This window comes from Barbus barbus (assembly GCF_936440315.1).
Source record: "Barbus barbus genome assembly, chromosome: 28".
Lineage (NCBI taxonomy): Eukaryota > Metazoa > Chordata > Actinopteri > Cypriniformes > Cyprinidae > Barbus > Barbus barbus.
In genome coordinates, this window is record NC_136756.1 from 28,756,170 (window position 1) to 28,771,675 (window position 15,506).

General features: G+C 33.2%; 3 protein-coding genes across 3 annotated transcripts in view; all 3 read left to right on the forward strand.

Moving 5' to 3' along the window:
- The window catches only part of LOC306848635 (synaptic plasticity regulator PANTS-like), an 806,624-nt gene that overhangs the window by 137,616 nt on the left and 653,502 nt on the right, over nucleotides 1–15,506 (forward strand). The window lies entirely within an intron of this gene.
- LOC306847848 (uncharacterized protein) lies at nucleotides 1,291–12,316 on the forward strand. The gene is made up of 19 exons (XM_079382036.1): nucleotides 1,291–1,549; nucleotides 2,363–2,394; nucleotides 2,490–2,524; nucleotides 3,920–3,957; nucleotides 4,368–4,461; nucleotides 4,934–5,028; nucleotides 5,142–5,199; nucleotides 5,737–5,829; nucleotides 5,916–5,944; nucleotides 6,048–6,081; nucleotides 6,176–6,251; nucleotides 8,367–8,397; nucleotides 8,480–8,513; nucleotides 8,600–8,705; nucleotides 9,953–9,987; nucleotides 10,107–10,138; nucleotides 10,241–10,324; nucleotides 10,899–11,057; nucleotides 11,954–12,316. The coding sequence occupies exons 1-19, from the start codon at nucleotides 1,319–1,321 to the stop codon at nucleotides 12,068–12,070; spliced, it is 1,413 nt and encodes a 470-aa protein (XP_079238162.1). The 5' UTR covers nucleotides 1,291–1,318; the 3' UTR covers nucleotides 12,071–12,316.
- Nucleotides 13,791–15,506, forward strand: part of LOC306847873 (clathrin heavy chain 1-like) — a 44,089-nt gene continuing 42,373 nt past the window's right edge. Inside the window, exon 1 of the mRNA XM_079382091.1 lies at nucleotides 13,791–13,966. Within this exon, the coding sequence (XP_079238217.1) occupies nucleotides 13,925–13,966 (42 nt within the window). The 5' untranslated portion in view covers nucleotides 13,791–13,924. The remainder of the gene's footprint in view (nucleotides 13,967–15,506) is intronic.

Genomic DNA, 15,506 nt, shown 5'->3' on the forward strand with positions numbered 1-15,506 from the left:
ACAAAAGGTGAACTTAATGAAAGTGTTGAACTCCAAAATGAAAGAAAAACATCATAAATGTTACAAGAATATTGTTTATTGTTTAAGTCATTTAATAGCTTTGAATTACAAAAAGAGTGAACTTTGTCATTTTTCACTGATTATCTTGCTCTCTGAAATTTGAACAGATAGAAATGTTCAGAATTAACATTTTGCATATCACTATACAATATACACTATCTTTGAAAAAATTTGGGGACAGTAAGACTTTCTTTTTGAAAGAAATTAATCATGTTCTTCAGAAACGATGCATTCAGTTGGTCAAAAGTGTCAGTAAAGACATTTATAATATTACAAATGATTTCTATTTCAAATATATGCTGTTCTTTTGAACCTTCTATACATCCAAAAATAAAACAACAACACAGTTTCCACAATAATATTCTGATAATAAACTGTTTTCAACATTGATAATAATTAGAAGTGTTTCTTGAGCAGTATATTATAATGATTTCTGAAGATCATGTGACACTGAAGACTGGAGTAATGATGATGAAAATACAGCTTTGCATTATAAGAATAAATTACTTAAAATTTGTTCAAATACATTTTTTTTTTTTTTAAGTGTAATAATATTTCAGTCTTTTTTACTGTACTTTTGATCAAATAAAACCAGCCTTGGTGACGATAGATACTTTTTTTTTCAAAACCTAGTTTATTTGAAGCTGACCTTACAGATAAAAATGGGATTTTTAAATTAATTAATTTGATTTTACACGAGTATAAATAAATATGATAACTTTATCACTTTTGCCATTTATGTATTCCAAATATGCAAGACTTTATCACTTACTTGTGTCTTTTAGACAAATGTTTTTTAAAGAGTTACAAGGAAGTTATTTGAGCTGCTCGCACTGGTTTAGTAAAAGAATTTTGATCAGATCAGTTTGATCAGAAAGTGATAAAGTACACATTTACAGTATGTTTGTAAGCTACATATCTTGTTTTACTTGCTCCATCAAAATCAAAACCAACATTTGAATAGCTACTGTTTCGCCAAGCACTATTAAACAGAAACGGTTGTTTTCTGTATTAAAATAATGTGTCTACTTTACAAACTGGACCGATTAATGGTTGATTTGTGTGTGTGAATGTTGGTAGATCATGTGTGTTCACACTGTCATCATCAGGTGGAGCTCAGGAACTGATCACCAGGGTTTGCTGTGATGTTCTGTCTCATGTCATTAAACTATATTCCTTTGAAAGGCTTGATAAGGCTTGATGGCACTTCTTCTTTTTTTCACCACACCGTCTTTGGTCAGATGCCTCTAAACATCAAATGAGAGAGAGAACAAAGTGCTTCAGTAACTCAGAGCCAGTTGAAGTTCTTTCTGTTATTAACAAGGATAATCAGCCACCAGCTAAATCATCCACCTGCTATGCAAATACTCACACACATATACACCTCCAGCACGCTACTTACTGGACTCGCATTCAAAGTTCTGGGAGATTTGCATCCAAACCTCACAGCAGAGAGCTTCCTGATGAACTGAACGCCTCATGCATCATGGTAAAGTACAATTATTTATATTTAGTTGTATGTTAGACATTTAGGAATACAGATGAAGATGAAATTAACATGTTATTGGCATTGAGTTGGTTTTAGATGCTCCGAACACTGTTTTATACGTGATCTTAAATGTGACAACATCCTAGTGTCATTTATTATCTGGAATTGATGTCAGATACTGTACATGTATACTTTTGAGCAAGGTTAGATCATTTCTACTTTTGAATTTCTGCTTTTCTACTTTAACATGCTAATGTTTCAGCTCCTCATTCGCAGTGAATAAAACGCCACATTGTTCTCTGTCTGAAGCATTTGAATCTGATAAAAACCGGAAAATGCCACTGTTTCAGCTTCCTCTTATCTAGTCATCCCAGTTATGACACGATTTTGTTTTGTGCTGTCAATATGTTTTTTTTTGCACTTTTATTTTCAAGATTGCATTTAATGCCTTAAACTACTTATGTCTTTACCTTCAGTCAAAACATTACTAAACCGATTCAACCAGAAGTGAATGACAGTGTTCAATAACAATTTGTCTATGTGTATTTCTAACCAAGATAAGCAGTCGTGTGATTATGAGCATTGACAAATGAAATATTATTTATATTTATAATATTACATATAGTGAAATTTTCCATCACCCCATAGCAATTCTACACTCTCCATCCACATATATTTACATAATCTTGTAATATCCGGGAAGTGTTTAACAAAACCAGCTGGCAAACATCAATGCATATTGTTCTCGCTAGACTTTAACTCTCTGAGTGTTTTGGTCACCCAAAGAAAAGCTGATGATTTCTTTATTTGTAGAGTTTCTTTGGGAAGTTGAAACCATCTCTACTGTAAGTACTAAAGTCATTTTTCATCAAAGATTGCATTTTTATCCTCTAAATCTTACATAACTGTCAAATTTACCTATTATTTTTCTTCTGTACAGACATAGCGGACCACCAGCTCCACCCAAGAGAACAGGTGCTTTGATGACAACATGCTGTACCTGTATTAAAACATCTATAGAACCAAATATTAATGTACTTTCTCACAAACATTAGGATTTTAGGTATAAGGGATCATTTGTGACGTGCTATTTCAGTTTCAATCAACTTTAAGCATTCTGCAGTTAAAATATTTAATGCATTAATTATTAAAAGTACAAAAAACTATGTAGCTTCTAAATTAATATGAGGTTATATCAACTGTACATATAAGACTAATATATGTTTGGCAGAACTGTATACGAAAGCAGAAACTAGTTAAAATAGCGGTGAAAATCAGCTACAGCAATCTGGAAAATATGAGTAATTAAAATGTAAATAAATACAGCCTATAAACAACACCTCGCGTGTTTTAAACATTTAGAAACACACATAAAAAAACAACCTAGACCTTTTAAAAGGCAGAGAAGCTGGTTAGTCAAATTAGGCACCATATTGATGAAAATGAGGGCTGTGAAGGCTTACTGTATTTACAATGGCACACACTGTCCTCCTAGATCAAGCCATTTCACAACTTTCAAAACTATTTTATGGAGTTTTTGTCTAAGTTTTGTGCCCAGAAAGAAAGAAAAGAAACCTCAAAGCCATATCAAATATGGGTGTCTTCACGCAGCGCGCCAATTTTCGTAATCGTCATATTCTTTCTCATTCTGTCACCCCTAAGTGCTTTAACAGTAAACAGCAAACGCACCAACGACGCAAATAATCAAAACACAAGCGTTTTGATTATCTGTGACTTATTTTCTGCGTTTCTTCTAAGGTTTATTGGCGGTTTTTCGCGTTTCTGTCGAATGCTGGCGTTCTTAAAGTTCCCAACATGCACCACGGCACGAATAAATGATACACATTCCTGTGAACTGTTAATGTTTTACAGTTTACTGCTTATGCTGTTGTGTTGTAGTTATTTGTCGAATAAATAAGCTTCCATTGAAGTTTTTAGCAATGCATATTACTAAACAAAGATTAAGTTATGATATATTTACAGTAGGAATATCTTCATGGAACATGATCTTTACTTAATATCCTAATGATTTTTGGCATAACAGAAAAATCAATCATTTTGACCCATACAATATATTTTTGGCTATTGCTACAAATAAGACCTGGGTCCTGGGTCACATATGTATTTATTTATTGGTTATCACTGTTAATTATTGCGGTTGTTGCATTCGAGGAATCTTTAATCTTGTGTTTTTTTAAATGCATTTTACCTTGTAATATTCTAGTAATGGGTTTGTCAGCCACAGTAAATCACAAAACTATGTACTGACGTTCAGGTGAAATGTTAAATGCATATATAATTGATCTGTAGGACTTTTTTTGTTTCATATCTCATGTGATCTCATTACAATCTCATTTCAATTCTTTGTAGATAACAGTTCTAGATATGGCTGGCCAGAAGGGGAATTTGTAAGTATTGTGGAAATATCACTTGTCTAAATACATAGACATACAAAGTTAAAGGTGTGGGAACATTCATACTTCCTGTTGTGTCTCCAGGAAGTATCACTTCCCTTACTGTACTAATAGATAACAGCTGATTTTTGTGAAACGCTTTCATGAAGTCATCTTGATGAGCATCTATTGTCTTCTCTGAGTGCTGTGATCTCAACAGTTTATTAGTAACTCAATCCCACATTACATTAGCATTTTCTCAGAACCTCTCAAAAAATTGATGGCGAACCACATGTTTCTCTTGACCCTTAGAGGACATAATTAATGTCATCATCAGTGCATATGAATATTTACCTCTCGTGACCCATTTATGAATGCATGTGAGCTTCTATTATACACATCTGATCAATCTCAACCATTTTCAGGATGAGGAAGATGGTGATACATATGAAGCTCCACCATGTGAACGTCCTACCATTAAAGTCCAACCGCGCCAAGTAGAGGAGAATGTTTACCTGGGTATCTATCTATCTATCTATCTATCTATCTATCTATCTATCTATCTATCTATCTATCTATCTATCTATCTATCTATCTATCTATCTATCTATCTATCTATCTATCTATCTATCTATCTATCTATCTATCTATCTATCTATCTATCTATCTATCTATCCATCGTTCTATCTATCTATCTATCTATCTATCTATCTATCTATCTATCTATCTATCTATCTATCTATCTATCTATCTATCTGTCTGTCTGTCTGTCTGTCTGTCTGTCTGTCTGTCTGTCTGTCTGTCTGTCTGTCTGTCTGTCTGTCTGTCTGTCTGTCTGTCTGTCTATCTATCTATCTATCTATCTATCTATCTATCTATCTATCTATCTATCTATCTATCTATCTATCTATCTATCTATCTATCTATCTATCTATCTATCTATCTATGTATCTATCTATCTATCTATCTATCTATCTGTTTATTTTCTTAGGTTATCCAGATCGAAACCCAAACCCTGTTATTCCCAAAAGACAGGCAGCTCCGCCGCCACGACCGGCCAAGATCACCCCGATAGGCAAAAGCATGGTAAAACATCTAAATTACTGCAATATCTGTGGCTTAGCCTTTAACATGAGTTTATTTTACAGAAGAGGCTTGTGTAGCTTTTAGATTCAGCTGTGTGTTTCTTTTGCTTCTAGAAGCCAGAGCCGCCTCACGACCCGGAGGAGTTTTACATCGACCCCAATGATAGCAAACGTGAGTCTCTGAAAACAAGCTCATGAAGTAGGAAAAGAAAGAATCAGTTTTTGATGCAGGATTAAGGATTTATTTGAGTAAGAATACAGTAAAAACAGTAATATTGCAAAATATGATTATAATTTAAAATAACTGTTTCATATACTCTATACTCTAAACTGCATCATTACTCCAGTCTTCAGTGTCACATGATCTTCAGAAATCATAATAATATACTGATTTACTGATCAACAAACATTTCTGATTATCATCAATGTTGAAAATAGTTGTGCTGCTCAATATTTTTGTGGAAACCATGATGCATTTTATTTTTCAGGATTCTTTGATGAATAAAAAGTTGAAAAGAACGGCATTTATTAGAAATAGGAACTATTTGTAACATTATAAATGTCTTCACTGTCACTTTTGAACAATGTAATGCATCCTTGATAAATAAAAGTATTAATTTCATACAAAACAATCTTGCTGAGTTTTGCACTTCAGAGAAAAATGGATGGCCTAATTTATAATAAAACTCTTTAACTTAATATTTTCTAGCTCCGGAGGTAATACGTAAAGATAAACCTGGTAAAAAAGCCCCACCTAAGAGACCCCCGATGAGACCTCCACCGGCCCCTCAGCAAGACGAAGGTCATTTTAAGATATTTATACCAGATATTACAGTATTATTTGATGACACACTGCATGTTTAGTTACTGTCTTCTCTGACCTTCCAGATGTTTACTTGGACCCGAATGAAGGGCAGGTAAGCATGACTGTGCATCCAAAATGATAAAGAAACAAAAAAGTAGTCATTCTTGTCAGATATTGCGATCATTTTAATTTCACTTTATATTTGTTTCTGTCAGGATGATGATGATACCTATCTAGAACCTGTAGCAGGTCAGCACTCCACGTATTTATAACTTTAAATGATTTTATAGAATGATAAGGTGACTTAAATCATATTTGTCATGAATTATTTGATCTTTTCCAGAACCTCCTGCACCCCGAAGCCTGGGCCGTATGCCATTGCCTCCTAAAACTGTAGGACGTGACCCGCCACCACCAATGTATGTGTGTCTAAATCAGGGTTATCATCATAAAATAAAACTAAAATCATGTTTTAAAAAAAAAACTAAAGATTTGTGTTACTCAAAATAAAATCTAATATTCAGCTAGTTGCTGAAGCAGTATTTCTGCTTTTTTTTAACTTGATGAAATAACTAAAACTAAAACTGAAATAAAAATGTATTTTAAATATTATATAGACATAATAAAAAAATGACAAAATTACTGTATAAAACAATTTTGATCTATTTAGTTTGCTTGTAAAAAATAATATTGTTAAAGTATTGCATACAATTCACTGAAGTATTGTTAAGACTATTTTAAATCCTATTTGAGTTTTGAGCAATGGATATAGCTTTTGATGCTGATATTGCATTAAATTGTAAATAAATATTAATTAACTAAAATTAAAAACATGCAAGTACATTAATGTGCCTTTTGAAAAAAGTATCTCATAGAAAGATATTAGATTTTTTTTAAATCAAATAACAATTTGAAAGATTGTGTGTAGTTGTTTTATTATGAATTGTTAAATTGTTATTAAGATTATTTTAAATCGTATTATTTTTGAGTTACCATGAATATAATCTTTGATACTGCTATGGTGTAAAATTATAAATAAGTAATAATTAACTACATAAAAATGAAAAAGGTTAATTATTCAAAATATTAAAACTATAATAGTATCTAAATTATATTGAAAATAACGCGGGTCTAAATTCATTTAATTACAGACTCATGTTAAATTATGGTATTTGATAATCAGTTCTTTTGCTAAAGCATCACAGTTACTGTTCTTAGCATTACCTTTATGCATTTAAATCTGAAAGGGGTCAAATGACATCGCTAAAAAGAACATTATTTTGTGTATTTGGTGTAATGCAATGTGTTTATGTGGTTTAAGGTTCAAAAAACACATTATTTTCCACATACTGTACATTATTGTTACTCCTCTATGCTCCGCTTTTCTGAAACGTATCGATTTTTACAAAGCTCATCGTTCTGAGAAGCGAGGCGTGCTCTGATTGGCCAGCTATCCAGTGCATTGTGATTGGCCGAATACCTCAAGCGTGTGACGGAAATGTTACGCCCCCTTACCGTATTGTGATGCCGTGTCCTGGCGCGACCACACAAAAACAGTAAAACCCATTATAAACGAGATATTTTTTGCATCCACTGGGGACATAATTACTGATTATAATGACTTATACTGTCTTTTTACGTTGCATCGCGCCACATAAACATTACCACATCTGCATTTGTGATCGGAGAAACAACAAGCACTACTCTACACAGCTCAAAACTCACGTTTGAATCATCAGGGGCAAATTCTTTAAATATCGAAACATACTTACAGGCTGTGAGTCAGAAGCGCTAGACTGTCCTTGCAAAGTTGGAATTGCCCCACTTTATAGTGTGCACAGCTACTCTTCCAGGTTCAGGAAACAGTCCTTTGTAAAATGCGCTGCACACACTCTAATATTTGAGTTGAACTGTTCTGGAACAGTGTTGTAAATATAACTCAACCACTGTGTTCTTGGTGTGTCATCTTTTGGAAGCCCAAACAAAGTAGTTTCGCATCTAAAGTAGTTTCGAAACACAGCGTCTCCAGGACATGGCGCCGGCGGCAGCAACAATACTACAGCGAGAATAAAAATGACGCCTCGTATACATTGCTGGGTGGTATTATGCAAATCTTCCCACACCGTGATGTAGACATGTGGGGGCGTGTTTAAATGAGCTGTTTTAGGGGGGCGTGGACGAGTCTTAACTTTTATAAAGAATATCTCTTTGGGTTTGAGACTTTAGGCTTCAGGGATGTTATCTATGCATGAACAGCTTGTAACACTCCAAAGAGAAAGGAAAACTTGAAATCGCATCATATGACCCCTTTAAACAACTTACAGTGCATTAAATATACATTTATATTCAGTATGCATCATTTGTGTTTCCTAAGAATTGAACCCATAACATTAGTCAGTTCAAGCATTCCACAAATGCAGAAGGTAAAGGAGCAACCTAAGTCATGTCTAGAAACCAGAATAATCATAGAAACCACTCAGATCATCCCAGTCTTGTTTGCTTGTTTGCTAATACCATTTCTTCTTGTCTTACAGAATGAAACCTCCTGTTCCCAGAGCCAAATCTGTAAGTACTAGTGATACATTCATGCATTCATTAGTGTTCTTCTCCTGAAAGAACTGATTCATTTGTCCTCATGTTTCCTCAGAGTTCAGTCCTGATCGGTGACACTGTGAACAAAGGTTAGAGAGTTGTTCTGTTTTAACTCATGAATGATGATATAAACCCACACGCACAGCTTAATTTGACATCCTCTCTGATCGTTTAGTTCTGCCGCCAGAAGTAAAGCGTGCCACGTTTTCTGGCCAGCTGCCACCTGCACTAAACAGCAAACCGGTTCCTCCCATCATCCTCCCCAAAGAACCCAAACCCAGGTGAGTCTGTGAAGGCTTAACCTCTTTACATGTTCAGAAACAGCCTAAAGTCAACAGAGAAAAGTAACAAATTTGAAGCACGTTTTAGGTTTAAAAAATTATTATTTTCAAGAAAAGGTCTTCAACTTTGTGCTATTTCTCTGTTGTCCACTGATTTTTAATTAATATAATGTGAAAACCCCCCACAATATTTAAAAACATGTTAGTAAAGCTCATAGTTGTGTTTGTTACATGGCTTTTTATTTATGCTCAATTAATAAAACTAAATAATAGATCATGTTTGTGGCATTACGTTATCCTATTATAGTTTTTGTTAATATTTTGATTTTCTTTTAAAATTTTAATTTCAGTTAAATGTTTAGTAATTTAAGCTCTAAGCTGGGCAAACAGTCACGTTGCTTTCTTTATGCAAAAATTTTTTTTTTTGTGGTGAAATATAAGATGCACAGTATTGGAAGCCTATTTTGGGTACAGTAAGATTATTTGCATAATGATATTATTTTCATGCAACTGTCTCCAACCTCCAAGGCCGATTCTTGGTAGTCAACTGTAAAGCAGAAATTACATTTTCATTAATGTTAGTAAAGCTCATGGTTGTATTTGTTACATGGCTTTTTATTTAATAATAAAAAAAGGAATGGATGATTTTTTTGTGTTATTTTAGCATCATTGATATACTATTATTAGATTTTGTTTTCATTTTAATTTCAGTTAAAGTTTTAGTAATTTTCTCATGTTTTGTTGTTGTTATTAGTTTTTTTCTTTTTAAATATGTCCAAAGTTTTTATTAAATTTTAGTTTTACTTAGTTTAGTTGATTTAGTTTTAGTGCATAAACTAAACGAAAATGAGTTGTCAACTAGCTGAAATAAGCTTTTTTTATATTTTATGTTTATTTTATCACAAGTAACAATGTTTTTATGTTTTAGTTAACAGTAATAATCCTGTATTTTTCATTAAAAAAAATTATAATAAATTATTATTATTATTTGTGGTCAGTATGGGCTTAATTATCATGAAAATAAAGTCGCATTGCTTTCTTTATGCAAAAGATTTTTTTCCTTTTAATTTTTTGTCATGAAATATAAGATGACAATTTCTCTGTGACATTTGCTTCTTCACTTTTTGAATAATGTCTGTTATGATTCAATCTATATATCAGTTGTAAAACGAGACCAAACTGTATGTATACGCATATTTTCTTATCCGCTGACAAACTCAAATGCAGTAAATATGTTGTTTTTCCAGTCCTCCTCCTCCTCCTCCATCTCAGGACAGCACAGGTGAGCGCATTTAATTTAAAATTTTTGTTATTCTCTCAAAAATTGTAATCTTTCGATGTACAATTATAAGAATCGATCATAATTTCCATATAATTCATTCATGTTCTTTCCTCACACAGCACTATCTTTTGGAGCAAAGCCAGTCGTTCAGGTAAACACAACAGACACAATCAGTGTTTGTGATTGGTGGCAAGCTGCTAAAGCTGTCGCTGTATTCCGTCACTGATTGGCTGACTGTTTTGATCACAAGCAGGGGGCGGGGCTACAGGACAAAGAGTGGTTTGCTGGAGTTTGTGAACGTAGGACTGCGGAGGAAACCGTGCTCAGGATTAACAAGGTCTGTCTCTTTAAATATAAATATTTACATTTTATTTGAATGCTGCGTGTTTATTATCTAAATGGCAGTGTAGCATGGAATCATATTGTTTGGAAATTAATCAATAAAATAAAATAATAAAAAAATATGAAATGTAAAATGAATTAAATATAAGTAATTTTATTTGAGTGCTGCATGTTTATCATCTAAATTCAGTTATATTGTTATGAAATTAAGCAATAAAATCAAATGAAATCTAAGATAAAATGGCAAAATAAAACCACAAATTGTGTCTGTTTATGTGTGATTTGTATTTTGGCATGTTTATCCTGGGAATGTCCACTTGAATCATATTGTTCTGAGATTAAGCTACTAAATATATAATATCAAATAATTAATAAACAAAAAGATCAAATAAAATGACATAGAACTGCATTTAGGATTTAAAAATGTAGCTCTGTTTATAGGCGATTTGTATTTTCTATTTAGTTAAATCCTACATATTTATCGTCCATTTGAGATTGTTGATATATATAGTTAACATACACTAGTTTTGGACCGTGCACAGTACATTTGTCATGTGTGTGTCCGGCAGGACGGCACGTTTCTGGTCAGAAACAGCAGTTCTCAGAATGACCGTCAGCCCTTCACACTGGTCGTGCTTTACCGGCAGAACGTTTACAACATCCCTGTGCGCTTCCTGGAGGATTCACAGCAGTACGCGCTCGGAAAAGAGGGCAAGAAGACAGAAGAGGTAGAGGAGGAGAGGAAGATCTGTGTGATGTCTGCACATCTGTCTGTGTGTCTGCTTTCACTTCAAATTCACTTGTATTGACACTTGTCTTTTTGCAGCTGTGCATGAGTTCACATGTATATTTATGCTTTTGGCAGATGCTTTTAGCGACATACAATGCATTCATTTTTTTTCAATTCATGCATTCCCTGGGAATCGAACCCATGACCTCGGTATTGTCAGCACCATGCCCTAATGTTTAGGCTGATCTTAAAGCATCATATAGTTTTTTAGATGTTTAATTTAATTAAATGATGTTTCTCACAATTATTTTCATAGGGATTGTTGAGATGCTTGTGTTTTGGCTCAAGCTCAGTCTCATGTGACCACAACATCTCTTCCCTCGTTCCAGCTGGAAGATTTTATGCTTTTTGGCAAAGTCCTGAAATACTTTTTGAAACACCTTAGGGATTTTTTGGTCTAACATCTATTTTCTAAATAATACCACATTACAGCAAATCACTTTGAGTTATAATAATAATAAAAATAATAATTTTGATTTTGACATTTTCATTTGAAAGTTTTAGTAATTTTGTAGTTTGTATATGAATTGGTGTGTGTGTATGTATGTGTATATATATATATATATAATTCAAATGAAAAAAACTACATTTATATCGCATATATACAGATATATATATATATATATAATGCTATTCACTTATATTTATATATGTTTTATATGTACACACAAAATTATTCAGAATGTCAGAAATAAAAAAGTAAATAATAATTAAATAATAAATAATTGTTTGTATATATATGTGTCTGTGTGCGCATGTATATATTTTCAAAAGTTATTGAAAAAAATATAATTTTTCAATTTATAGTTCTGATGATCTGTGTGTGTTTTGCAGCTCTTCAGCAGTTTGCAGGAGATGATCTCTCATCACATGAAGAACCCCATCCTCCTGATCGACCGTAAGAGTCAAGCTAAACACAGAACTCACCTCTCTCACCCCGTTCGGCCCTAACGCTCTCGTCCCGCTCTCACTTCAACCTCAGCCGCCTGATACTGACCCTGATATCACACAAACACTCACTCTTACTCTGCCTGAATTATTTATTACGTTATGTTTGTAATGCAGTCTGATGTTCATAGTATGCCTTGAGTTAAGTACATTTCATGTTTGGGGATTTTTGAATATGGTGACTATGTAGTGTTCGTTTAATAACTTTAGTTAAACTCTATACATATATAATGTTGGTGTAAAATAGTTAATAAATAAAGAAAAAAACAACATGTGACCTTTCTGGCATTTTTTTCCACACCAACTTTACAATCAAATTAAAACAAAATAACAGAAACTGAAATAAGATACTGTACTTTGAAACTATAAGCTAATTGTAATGTTAAGTGGTAAAGCAGTACAGTTTGGGTACTATTTCATAAAGTATTTATCAACATTGTGGTATTTTAAATGATTTGCATATTAATGGAGCGAGATGTTTACATGAAAGATCCTTGAAATATCCATTTATATGTCAAACAATACCATGCTACTTTATTATGTTTCATGTGTTTGTTTATGAACTGAAACTATTTAAACATTTGTTTATTGAAATTTAAGAAAACTTAAAGTTACAGTTTCAGTAAATATTTCAGTTTGTTGTCAAAGGAATATTTTATAGCTTAAATTTCGTTAACTAAAATGACTAAAAATAACCAAATTAAATGAAAATAAAAAATAGACATTTAATAAAAGAAATAAAAACATTACATAAATTGTTAATTTAAATAAAATGAATGTTAAATAAAATATTAAAAAACACTTTCAGTAAAATATCAGTTTGTTGCCAAATTAATATTTGATATAGTTTGTTTAGTTTAAGTTAAAGTACATAAATACTAAAACTAAAAACAACTAAACTAACCTAAAATATAAATAAATAAAAAAAACTATAACAGAAACATTAAAGAAATAAATAAAAGTAAAAAAATAAATGTTAATCTAAATAAATGTTACCTAAAATATAAAAAATCTTTCAATTTTTGAGTAAATATTTCAGTTTGCTGCCAATTAATATTTTATTTTTAGGTTGAAGTACTTAAATTAACTGAAATAAAAATTAAAACTTAATAGCATTTGGTAATTTAAATAAAATAAATAACTAAAAAAACTTTGTTGTACTTTCATTAAGTATTTCAGTCAGTTGTGTCATGCTTTATAGTTTAGTTTAAGTTGAAGTACTTATCACTTGAAATAAAAATGGAATGCAAATAAAATAAAATTTATGAAATAAAATGAAATAAAAATTAAGTATACATTTAAAAAAAAAGAAAAGAAAACAAAAACACAGTCATAAAGGGAAATTACATTGAAAACGGAAAATATAAAAATAAATGTAAAATACTGTCTATAATATTGTATGAATGCTAGAACAGCAGTGTTGTTGCTGCTGCTGCTCTGAGTGAGTGTGCAGAAATAGACCACCAGTATTTCTGGCTGGAGGGGGGAGTTCCTGCTGTCACATGCTCGTCTCGAGCGGAAGGGTACAGCTGACCCCCTCACACTCCCTTCACCCGTAAACCCACGCATGTCCCTGCTCCATACCCCACTGAGCTCCTGTGAGAGTGTGTTTACAGCATCTGCGCCGCAGGACAGGAGGCTCTCCAGAACACCGGCTCGTATCCGTGCGCGCGGGTCTACTTTCTCACGCGGAGGAGTCCTGCAGCACTCAGAGAAGAAGTCCGAGACACAGAGAGATTCACGAGCATTCACTGAATAACCGCGTCTAACGGGACACACAACTCAGAGGAACGGAACACAAACACAACTCTTCATCTGCGCCCCCCTCCTCCTCCTCCTCCTCTTCTCTCCGCGAGAATGGCGCAGATTTTACCGATCCGCTTCCAGGAGCATCTGCAGGTAAAACCGCACGGACTCACGCAACATTCGTGGCTTTCCGCTCGACGCCGTTAAACCGTAAACACACACTGTGTAACGGCGGCCTCGTGCGAGAGTTACATAGTTGATACATACGTGACGTTAGAGAATATAGAGTCGCGTTACATGTTACACAGTTGCCTGGCATTTAAAAGAATGACGGAATTGTTACATTGTAACAGCGTTCCATGACATGTCAGAAATTGTTACATAGTTGCATGGCATTTGAATTATTTCAGTTACTGTATCGTGGAATGTTTCTTTTTTTGTGTTACACAGTTGCACTTGCCCAACATTTAAAATAATGCTGGTTTTTATTAACAATAAATAATAACATACAATATTTTAGGTTACAACTAGTCCACTTTGATTAGTCCTGCAGTGTTTTTAAGTATTATTACATATAAAAATGGTTACAATATTAAGTATTTTTACATATAGTACTATGTTAAATATTGCTACAGCTAACAGTAATCCATGTACAATAATATAAGCTCTTAAAATGGCTTTAATGATGATTATACACAAATTAGAACTAGTTTTAGATGAAGTACAGTTCTTGAAATTGTATTCCAACTACCCAGCATGGTGGAAATTGACACATTGTGACATCTTTGTATGATAAAGTGCACAGTAGTTGCATGGTATGCAAAAAAATACCTTACTGTAGTGAAAAAAGCATCTTTGGTGCAGAAAATGCAAAAAAAGAGACGATGAAATCGTTAATAATATTTGCGTGACTCTTCATATGACTCTAGTATGTGCAGTAAAATACTGTATTATAGCCTTAATTTATGTAAACAAGGCCTCTAAATTACACATTTAAATTGGTTTATGACATCTCGCAGCTTCTCAATGTCTAAATGCTTTGAAGCTCTTTTGTAAGTTGTTGTTGGAACCTTTTTGTTTTGTCTTTTAAGGCTGACGTATTGACAATATTGTCTCTTTTCTCTCTGTATTGCATTAGTCAGATGAGCTTGTGTCTGTAATTGTGGGTTGGAAATGCACCGTCAGTAACTCTTGCGGTATTCCTTCTTCCTCACAGATAAAACATTCAGCACAGTGCTGTCATGTGTGTCTTAAAAACACACTTCAGATAGCACCGTCTGCAGTCTTTAAAGGAATAGTTCACCCCAAAATGAATATTTGCTTAATGTCCTCACCCTCAGGTCATTCAAGATGTAGATGAGTTTGTTTCTTCATCAGATTTGGAGAAATGCAGCATTCCATCACTTGTTCAGCAATGGATGCTCTGCAGTGAATGGGTGCCGTCAGAATGAGAGTCCAAACAGCTGATTAAAACCTCACAATAATCCACAAGTAATCCACACCACTCCAGTCCATCAGTTAATGTCTTGAGAAGACAACAGCTAAAACAAATCCATCATTAAGATGTTTTTAACTTCAAATCGTTGCTTAAATATGAGTCCTCTTTCCATAATAATGCTTCCTCCAGTGAAAAAGTGGTCTGGTCTGAATCAAGAGAGAAATCTGCACAGATCAAGCACAGATTATAAATAAA

Coding starts and splice junctions, on each gene's coding strand:
- LOC306847848 (XM_079382036.1), top strand. CDS start 1,319: ATGAGAGAGAGAACAAAGTGCTTCAGTAACTCAGAGCCAGTTGAAGTT. Junction 10,139..10,240: donor GAGCAAAGCCAGTCGTTCAG/GTAAACACAACA, acceptor GATCACAAGCAG/GGGGCGGGGCTACAGGACAA. Junction 11,058..11,953: donor AGGGCAAGAAGACAGAAGAG/GTAGAGGAGGAG, acceptor TGTGTTTTGCAG/CTCTTCAGCAGTTTGCAGGA.